Source organism: Camellia sinensis, chromosome 12 (assembly GCF_055761805.1).
Source record: "Camellia sinensis isolate YWXY chromosome 12, ASM5576180v1, whole genome shotgun sequence".
Lineage (NCBI taxonomy): Eukaryota > Viridiplantae > Streptophyta > Magnoliopsida > Ericales > Theaceae > Camellia > Camellia sinensis.
The window spans coordinates 50,144,564-50,165,283 of NC_138972.1; the positions used below are offsets into that span (position 1 = coordinate 50,144,564).

A 20,720-nucleotide genomic window follows, 5' to 3' on the forward strand; every position below is an offset into this window, starting at 1 on the left:
CGCTCTTTCCTTCTAGGTTCCTGTGATGAATCAGAAGCATTGCTACTATCATGTTTTCGAAGCCGACGCCGTCGATCATCCTTCTTCTCTGGTGATCGACCCCGATCATGACGTATGGCTTGTTGGGATTTGGCCAACTTTAGGGCCAATTCCTTACGTAAGCGCTCGTTATCAACTGCCATGTCTTCCAGACATTGTTCGTTTCGTTTCTATGATCGTTTGCATAGTTTCCTGTATAAAGGTTGAAGGTGAGGTTTGATCCACTGGATCGAAGTTCAGGGCTCTTCGCGTGGTGATATTCTCCGGTCTAGGCATGTTTCTTGGAGTAACATCATCCCTTGGTGTACCATCGTCAGCAACGAGTGAAGGATCATCTGTTACACCTGCCAGGAATGCACTTGAGTATTTCTATAGACGACGCCAATTGTGGTAAAAGGGGTTTTAGGAATATTCTTGGATCTAGGTAAACGCTCTTGATCCTTTGATTGCTATTTGAAATAAGAATGAACACTCTAGTCAGGGGTGTTGGAATTAGCACTCCGACGGACAAATCAGTATCTTCTCAAGTTTTACTTCTATTTCAAGTTATTTTTTTTTGTTTACACATACCTCACTTTGGCTGATGCTCCATTTTTTTATATTGCTCTCCAGGGGCCCACTTTTCCATTGTCACCTTTTACCATCACATCTGGGACCTCTAGTTGTGCCAGAAGATTTACGGAATACTCGGCCCGTGGATAGATTCTACTCGGCCTTGGTCTTGTGCAAATGGGTCTGGTCATAGCGAGTTATCTTCACCAATCTTCTCGACATTCTGTTTGAGCAGCTCACCTAAGCGGTCACTTTTATTTGCCCCCCACAATAAGAATAAAATCTAAATTTTAATATAGAAGAAATGATAATATAATTTTTTTACTAAGATATTGAATATTACATAAATTAAAGGAAAAATTACATTAACCTTCTCTTAGATTTGGAAAAATATACAGTAGCTTTACAATTTTGATATAGTTATACTAGGTTTTCTTAAGGTTTTAATTTATATAGCACCTGGTCCATTTTTATCGAAAATTCATTAGTTGTATGAATAAAAAAAAATATTCAGTGTGTTTGGTTTCAGTTTTCTGAAAATTGAGTATTAGGTGTGTAAACATTAAAAAATTGCTTAAAATATTTATATTAAAAAATATTAAAAACAAGAAATTATAATTTTTGAAAAATATTAAAAAATATTTATATTAGAAAATAATAAAATATTAAAAAAATTCAGTAAAAACAAAAAGAAAAAAAATAGAAAATAAGAAATTATAATTTTTTGAAAAGTGTTTTCAAAAAATTAAAAACAAACATAGTGATTGCGATTTTTTTTTTTTAACATTTAAATATATATTTTACCTTAGTTTTGCTCTATCTAACCTCACTAAAAAGAATATTAGTGAATTATGTCTAAACTTAGGGAGTTGCTGTATTTTAGTAAACCTGAAAGGAGGTCAGTGTAATTTGCCCTAAAACTAAGAATTTAATGTAATTATGTTAGTTTTGGAGGGATTCCCCAAATCACAGAAGAGATTGTTGTAATTTAGCCAACAATCGACGCATTCACATTCACATTCACATTCACAGTGGCCTCCAAAGAAACCATCTGAAACTCATCTGAAACTCAAACCCAGTTTAAAGTTGGAAACAACAGACAAGAGATGAACACAAGGCTGATATTGAGTGCAACAACACTTGCAGTAGTAGCCATCTTTATAGCTTTCAACACAAGAACCAACCATCATGTCTCGTTCTTCTTCACCCCAACCCCTATACCAGGGTCCAATAACCACCTCCACACAGCTGAGATTATCCATCTCACAGGAGCGGTCGGGCCCGAAAGTATTGCATTCAGTCCTGCCGGCGAAGGCCCCTACACCGGCGTCGCCGACGGCCGGATTCTCAAGTGGCAAGGAGATGACCTTGGTTGGGTTGACTTTGCTTTCACCACTTCACCTAGGTAACAAATTTATTTTCCTGTTCAGAATTTTTTTTTCTTTTTTTAATTTTTCGTGTATTTATTTACTTTAATAAGTCATGTGATATATTTTTTTTTAATCTGCTAAAGTTAGTTTAGTTGGTATATGCTAGCTTAAGATTTTGGGGCTGATTCAGTGATTCAAATTCTTCACCTTTTAGGATTGGTACAGTAGATTATTCATACAAAATATAAAATCAGAGATTATTAACAGCTTATATTTGAATTATATTTATTTTTAAAATTATATTTGTCTTCTATTTTTTTTAACATAAATATGATCTAAACATATAGTTATACATTGTTAATTATCTAAACTTTTATGTAAATATATTGGACGAATCTTAAAAATTAACGGTTGAATTATTGAAAGACCACTATCTTAATTTTTTAAATTAATATTTTATTCAACAACTTTTAAAAATGAAATGTTAAAAATAAAGTGTTTAAATTATTGAGATCGACTCCAAAATGGATCCATTAAGCCCCTATGACCATTGGACCAAAAGGCGAAGTTATGTGAATGTGAATGATCTATTGTATTTAAAACTAGAGAGAGGTCAAAACTTTAGTGAAATAATAAGGGATTAGGTTGTCTCCAGTGCATTAATTGGAGGGGATGGCATTGTTGGGGCTCATGGGACTCATCAAAAGTTTTTTTTTGATTATCTAAATCGTTTATGTTTTAGATTATTTTGTATAATATTTTAAAATGGTTAGATCAATCTGATATCTATTACTATATAATTTGTCTTGAAGATTTCCTACTTCTATATGTCTAGTGAATTTCTATATTCCTAAATTATCTTTATTGATTTTTTAAAATTCTATCCATAATTTCATAATACAGTTAATTTATAAAACAATAATTATTAATAACCAAGTTTTGATAATTTTTCAGTTTTTTTTTTTTTTTTTTTTTTTTTTTTTTTTTTTTTTTTCTCTATATTCAGCTAGTTGATTTTCGTAGCATACTCATAGTGCACACCATCTAGTGTGATATCAAACATCATTCTTTTTTTTTCCTCACTTTTCTTTATGTATTAATTTGCTTCTATTTTTGAAATTTCAAAATCTCAGTTGGAAACGTATCATATTTACCAGTTATATATGGATTGACATATATGTGATAAATGATAATGGCAGCATAATAGCTTTGACTAATCTTTAATTTTGTTACTCTTTTTTAATTATTATGTATTTTACCAAAGTTAAAATTTTTTTTTTTTTAACTTTATATATATATATATATATTAGAGAAAATTGTTAACGATCACAAGATTGTGCTAAAATTCTATTTTTCTCTGAGAAGTTTATTGTTGTTGAATCTATTTCGAGGTTGACTTTCAACTCTGTCAGTAAGATTTCATCATGAATCAACTCTTTTTATAACCATCTTTTTCATCACACTTCTTTCAATCTAAAGGATTTTTTATGTAATCATATATATGTGCTTGTTAGGTAGTGGTCATTCTTTGTAGATCCATATACAACTCTTGTTTTAGGATGGCTAGTATCAGTAGTATATAGCATAAAAGGTTAGCAACATTGTTGTGTTCTCGTTAGTCTATGTCAATTCTGGGGAAGCAGATAAGCTGTTCGAGAAAATGTCTGGGATTTACACAGAGTTGGATAAATGTGGCTCGACTAACAGGGTCTTCAAACGTGTACCCTTTGGGGCTGTTTGGAGATGGAATGATTGATGCTTCCCAGGTTTGAGTGATGAAAAGTATTGCGAAATCTGACGCTTCATGCTCCATTGTCTTTGATAATCTTTTCATCTCTTTTTATTATTTAATTGTAAGACATTGATTGAGGTCTTGTTCTTGAAGGAGTTTAGAAATTGCAGAGCTTAGTCTTCTGATAGGTTTTTGCTCTGATTTAAGTAGCATTCAAGGAGGAAGAACCGCATTGAAAGCAGACAGTGATGTGGTAGTTTGAGTTGTATGGGCTATGTTCTTCCCCAATACTTTGCTTAGTGAGAATAATGGGCTGGTCTGTACAACAAACCAGGTGTCTACTGGAAAGCTGATGGGATCTGTAATGTTACACTTGAGAAATGAGCAGTGATTGGCACCCCCAGTACGGAGGCACCCCCACCTCCACGTGGGGGGCTGTGGACCAAGGGAAAGTTAAAAAAAAAAAAAAAAAAAAAAAATTTCAACCAATCACATGCTGCCACATCACTGGAGGTCCTTCAAAACTGGGGTTCCAAAGCATTTTTGCTTGAGAAATGGCTTCATGTCTAGCATGGTTTTAAAAATGTGTCACATTATGTAATCCTATGGGCAGTTGCCATCACCTGTTACAACGGTTGTAGTGCTGTGATCGAAAATCACTGCGGTAATGGCCACTATAGTTTTGTAACAACCATAATGGCCGTTACGACACCATGGTGCCTACATTTTGAATAAATTCTGCATATAAGACTCTCTCTCTCTCTCTCTCTCTCTCTCTCTCTTCAATTGCTAAGGTCATACAAAAATTACATGATCTATATGCTTTAAGCGTTCAATTTTCCATGTCTGCAAGATTAAACTTGTTATCATGCAATCTTAAAAAAAAAAAAAAAAAAAGGTTGTTATGGTTAGACGAACTTAGATTAGTTTTCCTTTTTCCCTTTCAAAAGTGTTTCTTTTTTATCTCTTGATTTAGTAACATAGATCTGTTTGGTTTTAGGTTAGATTTATTGAACAATGTTTGGAGATCATGTATGTACTTTAATATTAATTTGTTGGCATATAACATTATAAATTTATTTTTATGATCCTATGGATATTATTATCATACATCATTCATATTTTACTTAATTTTTTCTAACAATGGAAACATTATTCATATATGCAATCAATAAAATAAAGAATGTATTGTTATATTTTCCAAAATTGAGCGAAAGCGAAAAAAAATTGGCGACTACGGTTGTGGTCATGGTTACGCTATGGTTGTTGCACCCTGCAACCAAGTCATCACCACATTTACCATTACAACAGCCTCCTCTGTTATTTTAAACCTTGATGTATAATCCTCATGATAGCATTATAGCATTTTGCTCACAGGAGTGATTAGGGGGCAGAAGTGTAGTACGCAGGGTTTTAAATATGAACCAACATGTATTGGGATTTTGGAATTCCAACAGTAGAGGTCTCATTTAGGTCATGGGTCCTTTACTTGGTGCTAAGGTTGTTGATATGCAGTTTTTGCTTAGTTAGCCCAAGGGTGCTATTAAAGGATTTTGGTCAAGAGTGTTTTGAAGTTTTTCGAGGTTTATCTTTGCCCTTTGTGTGGTTTCTGTATCTCCAATAATTCTCTAATTTGCTCTCTATTTATGGTTTCTAGGTGGTAGAGTTCTCCTCTTGCCAGGTTTGGCTGTTTCTTTTTATCTTTAGGCCTCGTTTGGGAACCCTCCCTTTTAGCCAAAAAGTCAAAAAGTTATTAAATTAGCCAAAAAGCTAACAACCCATACCAAAAAGTCAAAGATTCTCTTTTCTCGCTACTTTTTGCACATCTTTTCGTAAAAAGCCAAAAAGTCATCCCAAACATACTAGTTTTTTTTAGCTCATATTTTAGTCAAATAGTCAAAAAGTTACTAAATTAGCCTGTTCCCAAACGAGGCCTAGATTCTGTTTGCCCTTTTTTTTTTCTTTTTTTTTTTTTCCTGGGAGTTGTTTATTTTATTAAGTTGGGGTTGGGCTTTTATAATTGCTGCATTTCACTTTGGCTTTTATTTCTGTATTTGTGAGTGATGTACTCTTATATTTTACATCAATTAAAAATGAAACCAAAAAAACAAAAAGAGAAAAAACAAAAAGAAGAAGAAGAAGAAGAAGATGAAATCAGCTAGTGGTGATCTTTTATTGATGACGATGACATACTGGTTTTGAAATATCTCCGTTGATCTGCAATTTTTAATTAATACAAGAAGAAGCATAGCCCAACTGAAACAAAATCAGAGCCAGTGAGGAATTTGAATGTTTAAACTACATCATTAAATTGGTGGGAATTCATACTTGTTGAACTTTAATAGATGGAACAGGCATTTTACCAGATCCTAATTTTTTCTAGATTGGACTATGGTATTCGACCAGGGCAAACATAGTTCTTTCTTTTCTTTTTCTTTTTCTTTTTCTTTTTCTTTTTTTTTTTTTTGTTTTTGTTTCGATTGATAAGGTTGAATTTTTTGTAAACAGTTCAGAGGCCAAATGTAATACTCCATAGTCAAATTGATACAATATAATTTAAAATTCAAGATTTTCCCATTCTAATAAGTAAAATAAACAAACACCAACCTCTACAACGTGCCAATATACTATGGATATCCTAATGAGAAAGTAGAACTCACTAGCTCAGTAGTTTTGCTGCTTCATCTTCTAGCTAGCCAGTACCTCAAATAGAACACTGCAATATCCAAGATCACGCAGGACTGTAAATGAAGAGCTCTCCATTTGCTTAGGCTGATGACAGTAAATTTTGATGTTGTTTGGTTGACAGTAATTGTTATAGTTAGATCTGCTTTTGATTTAGTGACTATACTCCTTATTGTGGACCAGGAACGAGTGTGTTCGGCCATTTGCACCAGAAATGGAGCATGTATGTGGAAGGCCATTGGGACTACGGTTTGATAAAAAAACTGGAGATCTTTATATTGCTGATGCCTACTTTGGCCTTCAAGTAGTAGGGCCAAATGGAGGTTTGGCTACACAGCTAGTTGCAGAAGTTGAAGGCCAGCCCTTACGCTTCACAAATGATATGGACATAGATGAGCACCAAGATGTGATTTACTTCACAGACACGAGCACGAGCTTTCACAGAAGGTAAGTAAGAAGTTTTAACTTTATTTATTGGCTTATTTGAATGGTGGGTTAAAAGAATATTGGGTTGAGAATGGCTGGTTTCATTCCATCCAGCAACCTATCATTAGTGAAAATCCTAAGTGATTCGTGATTAGGTCAAGATTAAAATAAATTAATTCCCAATCATTCAAAACATACAATCTAAATCATCAAGCACTTACAAAAGTGATTTAGGTTGTTGTTTTCGAAATAAACAATAAATCGACACAAACGATTTTTACGTGGAAAAACCAAAATTGAAGAACCTTTAATTGTAATAAAAAATCACAGGCGAAACGCCACTAATCAATCCACTACTGAAGAAAGAAGGATTACAAAAATAACAAACAAATTACCCAACTACTCCAATTTGTCTTCAAACCTTCTGTAACTCTTTCACCAAGTCTTCGCCTCGGAACTGATTAATCTGAAGTTGAATCCACAATTTCACTTGTCGAATCAACGACTACATACAGAATCAAACTCCTTTGAAACTCCACGTTTGAATCTTCGGAATCCACCGAAGAAGAATACTCTTGAATATGAAGTAACAAACTCCTTGATGTATGTATCTTAGATCATAAGTTTAGAACTCACTCAAATCATCAAGGAAAACTCAACAAGACTTTCAGAAGAAAACCTCAAACAAAACCCTAAGACTCTTAAACAAGATCTAGGAAAAGTAAACCCTAAAATCAACCTAAACAGATATATATAGAAAACAGAGGTCACGATCTCCGCACGAGCGCAAGACATCCCGCTCGAACGACTTCAGTAAAATACGCGTGTGACCAAACAGGTCCGCTCGAGCGCTGGAACACACGCGCAAGCGCGAAATCATACTTCTCAGTATCTTTACAGACATGACCAGCTACTGAGATAGCACATAGTACGCTCGAGCGCCAATGGTCCCACTCGAGCGGGAAAGTCAAAAAACAAGGAAAAAATTATAACTTTTCAAAACTGAGTTTATACGAGGATTTGACAATAAAGGGACCTAACAATCTCCCCCTTTGTCAATTTCCGGACAAAACTCTTCTAAACAATTTTCCTTAAAACACACGCACTAAACAACCCCAACCTGACGACCTATCGGATAAATAAAAAAACAACTCTGTAATCAACAAATAAGTTGGTGTAATCAAAAAAAATAAGTTGAGCTGTCATCCGAACAATCCATCAAACATCCACCTGTGAGACAACAAGCAACACACCAGAAAACCAAAAACCGTGGAACTTCATAAGAAGATATCAAAACAGATATATAAAGAAAACCACTATATCCAAAAGGAAAAACAAAGTATCCATCATATATCAATGTACCATAACAAAAACAAATTATCCATGAAAAACAAAGTATCCATCATATATCAATGTACCATATACCATATGCATCCACCATATACCATATCCATCCAAAACTTCTCCCTCTTTTTGGCCGGGAGACAAGGAGACAAAACAGACCAACAAAGAAAGAGATCAAGCATCAGGTGGAGGATGAGGCTGCTGGATCTGAAGCAAAGAAATAATGTGAGCTAGCTGAGTAGTAGTCTGGACGGCGGACTGCTCCAACTGTCCAAGGCGACCATCGAAGGCATCAAACCGAGCATCCAGAAAATCCAACCACCGTGTCACAACCTCCTCGAAATGTCGAAGCTAATCATTAAAAGTCCAGGGTGGAACAACATCCTCCTCAGCACCAGCTGTGGCAACATCAATCTCTGCCTCCTCGGCAAGTCCAGTTGTTGTACCTGCAGAAGTACCAACCCTAGAAGACTCCCCCTTGACATGTGCACGACTTTGGGAAACAGTCTTCTTAGTGAAGGGCCTAGATGGAAAGGTATACTCATCATAAAACTGGAACGTCAAGCTGGGACAAAAGACGGTTGATTAAACAACCATAAGGGAGACCTAATTGCTTATTACCAAAGACAGCAATCATCTTACGAAGAATGAGGGTGCCAAGATCGATGGACATATGACGAGCAATACAGAAAAGAACGAACCCCTGTTCTTGATTGATTTCAAAAAAGTGAGTGGTGACAATAATATTAGCACACACAATAAGATTAAGCAGTCGAAACTCGGGAAGGAGTTCAAACTGTTTAATCAAAGTGCCCTTGATCCAGTTACGAGGAGCACCACACAAAACTTCAGCCACGACATTAAAATCACAAGTAGGACAAACCGGAAAAGGATAATGTTCCGGAAACACACGGTCAATACTAAGAAGCCCTCTAATAAGCTCGTGATTGACAGAGATGGACTTAGTCCGAACCTACATGGTGAAGGAAGGACCAATATCATCTATGTTCTCAATATTGCAGAAAAACTCACGGACCCAATCTAGATTTTGGAGTTCGAAGAAGGACAAAACCAAGTCTCTGCCTAATGGATCAAACAAAGGACGGATGGAAATAGACTCGAAGGTATTGGGTTGGACATGACGTTCAAGATGAACAGTCCTAGACGCAAACGACTTTCTGAATAACTTGGCTTGTTTGGCAGAGAGAAATCTATCAGGATTAAACGAAGGACGCGACACTGTAGACTTGCGTCTTTTGGGAGCAGACATGGTGACACCAAACACAACTCAAGCCCAAAACAAAATAATCCCAAAAATCAAAGCAACAGAGCACAGCAAACATTAGTAACAGTGTTAGAAAGATATCAAAACCTAGCATAATAACAAGGACATACGCAGAGCATAATAGGAATGACAGTATAATGAAAATAAGACACTAAATTATATTCAAAACCTAGCAAAGCTGAACCAAACCCACCAAAGCAACATATACATGAGAGGAGAGAGAAGAAAATGAAAGGCAAACAATAACGTAGAACCCTAGAACAATGGACACAGCAGACTACACAAAAACTCAATAAAGCAAAGAGACTCAATCCACCAACCAAACTCACCATTAAGATGAAACCAAGATGCGGTGACAGTGTGTGAGGCAAGTGAAAAAAAACAAAACAAAAAATAAAAAAAAACAACCTAAAGACGACCTCCACAAGAGCCGAAAAGCAGAGAAAAAACAAAGAGAAAGGGAGAAAAACTTACCAAGGTTGAATCGGAGATGAAGGAGGAAGAAGGATGGCAAAATCAAGCCCAATGAGGTCGCAATCCAAGCCCTAGGGAAGAGAGACAGAAAAATGGGGGAAAAAAATGAACTGAAGAGTCGAGGGAGGGAGTTTTAAACAAAATAAGTCCGCTTGAGCGTGAGTTATAACGCTCGAGCGGGATCCAAAGCACGCGTGAATACGCTCGAGCTTGGAAACAGACGCTCGAGCGTCAAAACAACCCTCACAGAACTGCAAAACATGGTACAAAATGCTGCAAGACCCAAAACCACGCTCGAGCGTGAGATTTGTCGCTCGAGCGGGAACAGAACACCTCCATTTTTTTTTTAAATTTTAATTTTAACAGTGAGGAGTATAATTGAAAGACTGTAACACTCAAAAGAGATTATCCATCACCCATGAATCCTTAAAACTTGTACACTAAAACAAAATATGAATCACAAGATCATGAACTAGTCAGATAGAATTTAATCAATGAGCATAAACAACTTGAGAATGCATAACTCAAAAACACACATGAGAGCTCACGAAATAATGTGTGTGTGCAATCCTTGAGAGCCACAAAGCTAGAGTTAATCCTTGTAGTGATCGGATGGCTGGACCTCCGACAAGAGTAACTGAGCATCACAGAGAAAAGTCAAACCACTAGGAATCACGGGGTATTTGTTGAGTAAACGCGGAGGCTCCCCCTCAATCAATGATTTCCTTCTTTTTTTTTTTTTTTTTAACTTTTCTTGCTTGTGGACACTCACTGGTGGCATTCACGCTCAAGAGTATGGAGACCAAACCAGAGAATAATGAAATCAAAAAGGATGGCCTGGTTGGTGCCTCTGAGGTAACCTTTTCCTAATGCCCGGATTTCAATGAACTGAGGGAGAAACCATTGAAGTGTAAAAAGATGGTAGATGGTTAAGAGACTCAACATCACCCATGATATACTAGTATACGTCAATTCTTCTGAAAACATACAAGAAACACTATTAGTGGTCCATAGAGAACTTTGATCGCTTGTGCGGAAACCCCTGCAACAGTTTATCTCAAGGATATGTACAGAATGAGATCATGAAGTAAATGAGTATGGGCATTCAGAATGAGCTATGAACAAAGAAGAATGAGATATTGAAAGCAGCATGAGCAGTGTTCATATTCATTTTTGATGCAAAGATAACAGGAATCAATAACAATGAGATTATGATGTCCGAGTGTATAGAAAGCCAAACACTCACACCCTCTTAAAAAAACAAGAAACACCTTAGTTACTAAGCACCACACCCAAGGTCTTTCTAAAAAACTCAAACCGAAGAAGATCAAGGGGTTTTGTAAAAATATCAGTTTTTTGATGCTCAGTGGGTACATGATCAAGAACAACAATGCCTTCTTCCACCAACTCTCAAATAAAATGATGACGAATGTCAATGTGTTTGGTGCGAGAGTGTTGGACATGATTTTTTAAAATGTTTATGGCACTTGTGTTATCACAGAAAAGAGTGAGAGTGTTCTGTTCTATTCCATAATCATGAAGCATTTGCTTCATTCACAACATTTGTGCACAACAACTCCTTGCAGCAATGTACTCAGCCTCAACAGTCGAAAGAGAGATGGCATTTTGCTCTTTACTATGCTAGGAAACCAAATTATTCTCAAGGTAAAAACACCCCCCGGATGTACTTTTCCTATCATCAACACACCCTGCTCAGTCGGCATCAGAAAAACCAGTAATTTCAGTTGTAGTATCAATAGAAAACCAAACCCCATACCCCAATGTCCCATTAACATAGTTGATGATGCGTTTAACCGCAAGAAGATGAGACTCTTTAGGACTGGCTTGGTAACGGGCACAAACACCTACACTGAAGGCAATATCAGGACGACTGGCTGTGAGGTAAAGAAGACTCCCTATCATTCTCCTATAAAGGGTAGGATCAACATCAATACTAGAGGAATCTTTGGAAAGGTGAAGACTGGTGCTCATGGAAGTACGTGCATGTTTGGCAGACTCAAGACCAAACTTTGACACAAGATTTTTGGCGTACTTAGTCTGATAGACAAACATTCTAGAAGGAGACTATGTAATTTGTAGGCCCAAAAAATAAGACAACTCTCCCATCATGCTCATCTCAAACTCATGTGTCATGCAATTTGAAAAATATTTCACAAGATGATCAACAGTGGATCCAAACACAATATCATCAACATAAATCTGAGCAACAAGAATATGAGACTTAGTATGTTTCACAAATAAGGTTTTATCCACACTATCCCTTTGAAAGTCATTATCAAGAAGAAATGTAGTAAGTCTATCATACCAAGCCCGAGGGGCTTGTTTCAATCCATACAAAGTCTTGTCTAACTTGTAGACATGATTTGGACATTTAGGGTCCTCAAACCCTTTTGGTTGCTCAACGTATGCCTCTTCTTTCAAGTACCCATTCAGAAAGGCACTTTTCACATCTATTTGAAACCAAGAACATAAGCAATACCAAGTAAAATACGAATAGATTAGAGACGTGCAACTGGGGCAAATGTCTCATCATAGTCAACACCCTCTACTTGTGTGTAGCCTTGAGCAACCAACCTGGCTTTATTCTTAACCACAGTACCATTCTCATCAGATTTATTTTTAAAGATCCACTTGGTACCTATCATATTCATGTCTCTAGGTTTGGGAACTAGAGTCCAAACATTGTTACGTTCTAATTAACCTAATTCTTCACGCATAGCATTGACCCAACTATCATCTAGCAAGGCCTCTTTAAAATTCTTAGGTTCAATTAATGAAACATAACACATATGTGATACCTCATCCCGAATCTGTCTTCGGGTTTTCATTCGATCCGATACACTTCCAATCACCTGTTGAGCTGGATGATTCAGTTTCACCCTTGCTGATGGTTTGAACTCAAGACTTGCGGTGACAAAAGCATCAAGAGTGATGTCTCTTTGTGCATTTTTTGGACTTTGACTTACCTGTGAAGATGGTGCTGTCTCACCTTCTTGTGCTTGGACCTCAGCTTCTCTTTGACTTTGTGGTTCAGTATCCGGGATTGGAGACTCACCATTGTCATCCTCATTTGGTGCTGGAGGAGGGGGACCTGTATCATCTATAACCACATTGATTGATTCCATTAAAGAAGAAGTTCGCAAGTTATAGACTCGAAAAGCCCTACTAGTGGTTGAATACCCTAGAAAAATACCTTCATCACTTCGGGAGTCAAATTTGCCCAATGGCTTTCTATCTTTGAAAATGTAACACTTACTCCCAAAAGTTTTGAAGTATTTTACATTAGGTTTCAATCCCTTCCACAATTCATATGGAGTTTGTAAAGTGTTGGGCCTTAAATACATGCAATTTATAACATAAATAGTAGTATTTAGGGCTTCAGCCCAAAACGTTGCAGGAAGTTTCTTACTAAGGAGCATGACCCTAGCCATTTCTTGAACAACTCTGTTCTTCCTCTCAACCACTCCATTTTGTTGTGGAGTAATAGGTGCAGAAAATTCATGCTTAATTCCATGCATATCACAAAAATTCGAAAACGAGCTGTTTTCAAATTCACGACCATGATCAGTTCGAATTCTTATGATACGCCCAATGGAAACACCCTGTTCATTTTGGATTTTAAGGACTAAGGCCTGGAAAGCATCAAACGTATCAGATTTTTCCCTTAAAAAATTTACCCACGAAAATCGAGTAAAATCATCGACAGTTAAAAAAATATATCTTTTACCTCCAATGCTTTCAGTGCGAGTAGGACCCATTAAATCCATGTGAACCAATTCAAGAGGACGTTTGGTTGTAAAGCTGTTCACCTTTTTATGAGGGGCACGTGTTTGCTTTCCAAGTTGACATGGTCCACACACATGGTTCAGATTCTTACCCAGTTTAGGTACTCCTCTCACAAGCTCTTTGTTGGCTATCTTAGTTAGGTCTTTGAAATTCATGTGACCTAATCTTTGATGCCACAAATCAATGTTACTTATGATGGCAGAGTGACAAGTGAGATCATTAGTAGTAACAATCCCATAGCAGTTATCAGATGTGTGAACCCCATGCAAGACAGTTTTTTCCTTTTTATCCAAAATTTCACATTTATTTTTTGAAAACAATACTTCATGGTGGGAATCACACATTTGACTAATGCTCAAAAGATTTGCTTTAAGACCATCAACCAGTAGAGCATTTTCCAGCTTGGGAAGACTAGCAACACTTATAGAGCCCTTACTAATGACTCTAGAGGTGCCGCCATCTCCAAAGGTAACAATTCCTCCTCCATATTTTTCAAGGGAGGTGAAGTAGGATTTGTTACCGGACATGTGACGAGAGCACCCACTATCAAGGTACCACATGTGTGAGTCACGTGCTTTTAGAGCAGTGTGAACAACTAAACAAGTCAAATCATCTTTTCTCACCCAAATCTTTTTGGTCTTAACAAAATCAGGTCTAGCGGTCTTGGTAAATGTCTTGGCGTTGTGAACACCATCATGAATCTTGGTATTCCGCTTAGACATGTAAGGTTGTCTCCTAACCCAAAAAGTATTCAAATTTCTACCCTTTGGAGACACCTTACCAAACAATTCAAAGCAATAAGGACGAATGTGGCCATACCTACCACAGTGATGACAAATAAAAACAGGTTTTACCTCTCTTTTGTTGATCTTTCCCCTTTTAGGTAGATGAAGAGAGGGATCACCCTGATCTACCTTTAACTTTCCATTTGCTTGAGTCTTCAGGTCATGTGATGTAGAGGCTTGTCCCTTGTGAGTTGTTGCACCATAGCCTAGCCCACTTTTGTCACAACCCATTTGTTGAGACCCGAGAATGTCTTCTAATGATTTGGAATCTTTGTTCCACATGGCAATTGTGGCTCTAGCCATTCGGAGTTCTTCATCTTTTTGACAAACTACCTCTTCCAATGTAGTTTGTGACATCTCAAGGTTTTCAAGCTTCTCTTCATATGTGGAATACACTTTCAGAAGTTCATTCCTTTCAGTTTCACAGGATAGAAGTTTTCCACAGGTCTTGCCTGTCACTTGAGATCTTGATGACATTTTGCTTTGCTGCTACAAGTTCTCCTTTTAGTTTGACATTCTCGCTTTCACATGCTTTGAGCTTGAGAGTGAGTTTGTCATTGATTTTAGACAAATTCAGAGATTCATCATAAAGCTTTTCGTAAGCTTGTTGTAGATCATCACCAGTAATCTCATCATTGTCTTCTGATGTTTCATCATCATCTTTTTGCTCCTCATTCTCTTTGACCTCATCCAGTCTAGCAACTAAGGCAGGAAAGGTGATAGATGGCGGTGAAGATGAATCTCCTCCTTCATGAAATTGACTCAGAATTTCCCATACATCTTTAGCCTTTGTGCAGTGAGCAACCCGTTGCTGTTCTTCAGTAGAAATTGCTCCACGAATAGTAACTAGGACTCTCTGATTGCTTGGATTGTCAACACTTTCAACATCCTCTTCAATGGCTTGCCAGCCTTCTGGATCAAAAGCTCTCAGAAACGCCCTCATTCTAATCTTTTAATACAAGTAGTTACTCCCATCAAAGGTGGGAGCATGATGCAGATTCTGATCACGAGCTAATTCTGCTGGCTTTGGAAGAGGTTGAGTGAAAGTGGACCAAAATGCCATGAAAGCACTATCCCCGTCTTCACCGGATTCAGGTTCTTCGGGTTCTTGCTCCGAACCGCTTTCATCATCCCAAGTCACTATGTAGACTTGCTTTCGATTCTTTTTCGAAGGACATTCAAGGGCAATATGGCCAAACCCTTGACATTCATAACACATGACCCCTTGCCCCTTTACAATCTTCTTTTCAGTTTTTGGAGCAAGTTTTGGTGGAAAAGTTTTGGGTTTTTCATTACTCTTGTCTTTTGAAATAGGATCTCTGAAATTAGGCTTCTTTTTCTTCAAGAATTTTTTAAACTGCTTAGTGAACATAGCCGTCATCTCAGACTCGAAGTCAAACTCAATCTCCGGAGTTTTTGTAGTCTCATGAGCACTAGTGAAAGCCACACTATCTTTTTGTTTTTTCTTAGAAATCTGGTGGGCTTCATAAGTCTGCAAGTTCCCAACCAACTGATCAAGCTTGAGGGTATCAACATTCTGAGCCTCCTCAATGGCTGTTACTTTTGATTGGAACCTCTCGGGTAAAGACCTCAAAATTTTTCCAACAACTTTAGCTTCAGGGATTTTTTCACCTAGTGTGAAACAGGAATTCACGATGTCACTAAGTTTTGCATAGAAATCATCAAACGTCTCATCATCACGCATAAAAAGGGTTTCAAAGGCAGAGGTGAGACGTTGAAGTTTTGACCTTTTGACAGAAGTAGTACCTTCGTGAATTGTTTCAAGAATGTCCCAAGCCTCTTTTGCTACCTCACACATGTAGATAAGACGAAATTCTTCAGGTGTGACGGAGCAAAAAACGGAATTGAGAGCCTTGCTGTTCCAACTCGAGTTTTGATAATCGGTTGTGTCCCATTTATCAAGGGATTTGGGAATCTCAACACCATCAATGGTGACAGTAGGTTCACTCCACCCATAGAGCACACAGTGCCAAACTTTCTCATCGATGGATTTTAGAAACACTTTCATACGAGCTTTCCAATAAGAATAGTTTGTACCATCAAGTAACGGAGGTCTATGGGTCGAGTTACCTTCACGAATTGAATCCATATCACCAATCACACAAAATCACACTCCTATAGTTTTGATAAAAAACAAAGAGTGACCTGCTCTGATACCAATTGAAAATCCTAAGTGATTCGTGATTAGGTCAAGATTAAATAAATTAATTCCCAATCATTCAAAACACACAATCTAAATCATCAAGCACTTACGAAAGTGATTTAGGTTGTTTTCGAAATAAACAATAAATCGACACAAACGATTTTTACGTGGAAAAACCACAATTGAAGAACCTTCAATTGTAATCAAAAACCACAGGCGAAACGCCACTAATCAATCCACTACTGAAGCAAGAAAGATTACAAAGATAACAAACAAATTACCCAACTCCAATTTGTCTTCAAACCTTCTGTAGCTCTTTCACCAAGCCTTCGTCTCGGAAGTGATTAATCTGAAGTTGAATCCACAACTTCACTTGTCGAATCAACGACTACGTACAGAATCAAACTCCTTTGAAACTCCACGTTTGAATCTTCGAAATCCACCGAAGAAGAATACTCTTGAATATGAAGTAACAAACTCCTTGATATATGTATCTTAGATCATAAGTTTAGAACTCACTCAAATCATCAAGGAAAACTCAACAAGACTTTCAGAAGAAAACCTCAAACAAAACCCTAAGACTCTTAAACAAGATCTAGGAAAAGTAAACCCTAAAATCAACCTAAACAGATATATATAGAAAACAGAGGTCGCGATCTCCGCTCAAGCGCAGGACATCCCGCTCGAGCGGCTTCAGTAAAATACGCGTGTGACCAAACAGGTTTCCGCTCGAGCGTTGGAACACACGCTCGAGCGAGAAATCACACTTCTCAGTATCTTTACAGACACGACCAACTACTGAGATAGCACATAGAACGCTCGAGCGCCAATGGTCCCGCTCGAGCGGGAAAGTCAAAAAACAAGGAAAAAATTACAACTTTTCAAAACAGAGTTTGTACGAGGATTTGACAATAAAGGGACCTAACAATTAGTTTTTCCATTAACAAAGCTTTGGAAGAAGTCATTTTTAGAGTAGATTTAAGCCTTCCCTTCAAATTTCTTTATAATTCTATAGGGTTCGAGTTTGAAAGCAATTCTAGGACTGGTAAAATGAACATCAACAATACCCTATTTCGAACTCCATTTTAAGCAATTCTAGGAAGACTGATGAAATTTGAAGCAATTCTAATACCTTACTTTTCAATTAAGAAAAAATTAAGTTGTGTTTTTTTTTTTTTTTTTTCTTAAAGTTAGAAAATTAAGTTGTGTTTGAATTATGAATTTGTGGAGAAAAACAAAAAGGAAAGGGAAAAATTCATTATTCACTTTTCCCTGCCCTTTTATTTTATCTCCACAAATCTATGATCCAACCACAACCTTAAATCTCCAAATGGAGGTTTAAAGAATTGTTATGGTGAGTTTACAAGCCACTGACCCTATTATTCTCAACTCCATCTTAAAAACAGAATTAATTCTTAAATGCAGAATTAAAAAGAAAAGCTAACTATGTATGTGGATAACAAAAAAACATTCATCCCTAGCTTTTCTAAATTCTGAAATGCTTTTTTTTTTTTTTTCCCTTATGTAGGCAATTTATGTCATCAATTCTAAGTGGTGACAAGACCGGCAGGTTGATGAAATATGACAAATCAAGCAAAGAAGTAACAATCCTACTAAGAGGCCTTGCTTTTGCCAATGGTGTAGCCTTGAGCACAGACCACTCCTTCGTACTTGTAGCTGAAACCACTACTTGTAAGATCCTAAGGCTTTGGCTCCATGGCCCTAATGCCGGAAATTCTGACATTTTTGCTGAGCTACCGGGTTTTCCAGACAATGTGAGAAGGAACTCAAAGGGTGAGTTTTGGGTAGCTTTGCATTCCAAAAAAGGACTTCTTGCAGATTGGGTTGTTTCAAATACATGGGTTGGGAAATCACTTTTAATGCTTCCACTTAGCTTCAAGCAACTACACTACTTGTTAGTCGGAGGAAAGCCACATGCAACTGCAATAAAGTTGAGTGAGAAAGGAGAGATTTTGGAGGTCTTGGAAGATAGTGAAGGAAAGAGCTTGAGGTTTATTAGTGAAGTGGAGGAAAAAAATGGCAAGTTGTGGATTGGGTCAGTGATGATGCCTTTCATTGGCTTTTACAATCGGTAATGAAGATGTACTCAAATGTAACAAGTTGGTTATGACTATATTAGATTATGAATTTGGATAGTGATTTGAAGAGAAAAAGATGTGAGAAATAAACTAATTTATATTTCATTCACATTTTTCTAAGTACTTACTTAAATTTATGATCCAAACATAGATTATAAATTTTCTTTTTCTTGTTGGCATGTTATGTATGGTAAATTAGTTACTTTGTATTTTGCTAAAATTCAAACTTGTCCAAGTTTTCGTTATATAATTATTAGAACTAACAATCATTTGGAAAGGGATATATTTCACTTACCAAAGTTGTGTTTGAATAATGAATTTATGTTGGCATTTCAAGAATAAAGAAAAAATGTAAATGAAAGGTGAATGGTATTATATTTCACTCAGCTTTTTATTCTCTTTCCAAATTCCTATACAAATTCATGATTCAAATACAGTCTAAATGTTTAGGAATGTATCAATTATCTCATTATGTTCCAAATTATTCAAGCATCTCCATGATGATAAGGAATGTATCAATTATCTCCTTATGTTCCAAATTATTCAAGTACCTCCATGATGTTAAGACCATTCTAGGGTGGTAAATTGTCAAAATAGCGTGATAAAGTCAATTTTTTTTTTTTTTTTTTTTTTTTTTTTTTTTTTTTTGTGGACATTTTAGAGCATCTTCAATATATTAGCTATAAATTTTGTTATACTTATAATATACCAACTGGTGCAAAAAATGAACTACAAGTAGGAATGGCAACGAGTCGGGGTCGGGCTGGGAATTACACTCCTCGTCCCCGATCCCTGAATGTAAAAAACTCCACGTCCCCGCCCTCGGTCCCCAGCGAGGAACCCATCACCCTATAAACACTTCATTTTTTACCGCCATTAATATTTGGACACCTCACGTTGAACGCTCGATGATGATAATGTTACACTATGCAATTGTTCAAATCTTCAACAAAAGGCTTCGGTTTTGAGCTTCAAATTCCAACCTCACAATCCATTTTGACCAAAACTATTCTGACGTGAGAACCTGTTTTTCTATAAATACAAGACCCCCCCCCCACCCCTCTCATGGTTTGGGATTAGAAAAAATTGTCAAGTGTCTATAGGTACTCTACCTCTCCCTCTCCCTCTCCCTCTTGCAATATACATACACTATCCATACACTTCCTAAGCCTAAACTTGAGGCCTCTTGCTGAGATCCTTGAACACAAATTTCAACTCTTGAGAGTGCTCAACTTGTGGTTTGTGAACTAGAAGATCATCCTCTCTTTAAAGGGTAATATTTGAGCTTTTGTACCATCTTTTTCTATCTCTTTTCTTTGCTTTTTCACACTGTTTTTTGTTATACCCACAAAGGGTGTGTGTAAATTAATTGTGTATATAAAATAAACAATATAATAAAAAATTTAGAAAATAATTATATAAATTATTTCCCGAATTAAATGCTTACAGAAATTAATGTCGAGGCTTATATTGCACACAATCTCCTTAAAGTAGATTTCGCCCTCGCTCCGGTGCTTTGAGTTATAATGGCGTCTACTTCCTAGGATGCAACGATTAACACTTGAATTTTGCAGCACTACAAAACCAAGCCTTACGAACCAAAATTATGTTGTAACTCTTTCTTTTCCTTCCTAAAAATAAATACAAAAAAAATGTAGAAAGACAAGAGGACGACTCGAAGGAGAAAGGAAGAAATGCTCTCAAAAAACTTGATCCAAAGAATTGCAGGATGGCCAACTATTTATAGAAGTGGAAGTGACTTTTCCGAACAGGTGCCAACATATACGAACTTGTTCGGACAGATTCAATAACCAAAAACCTAACCTATTTGGACTGTTTGAACAAATATGTTCAGACTGTTTAAACAGATATAGATCTGTTCGGTTTTGGAATGAACAGGTATGAACCTGTTCAGGTTAGGAACTGTTTGGGTGGAAAAAATCTGGACCAACTTCCTT

The 20,720-nt window shown here is 36.7% G+C and overlaps 1 protein-coding gene across 1 annotated transcript; it reads left to right on the plus strand.

The window, feature by feature from the left end:
- The first annotated feature begins 1,448 nt into the window (after positions 1-1,448).
- LOC114306064 (protein STRICTOSIDINE SYNTHASE-LIKE 10) lies at positions 1,449-18,982 on the plus strand. Its single transcript, XM_028251220.2, has 3 exons — positions 1,449-1,996; positions 6,562-6,825; positions 18,192-18,982. The coding sequence occupies exons 1-3, from the start codon at positions 1,698-1,700 to the stop codon at positions 18,757-18,759; spliced, it is 1,131 nt and encodes a 376-aa protein (XP_028107021.2). The 5' UTR covers positions 1,449-1,697; the 3' UTR covers positions 18,760-18,982.
- Positions 18,983-20,720: the final 1,738 nt, after the last annotated feature.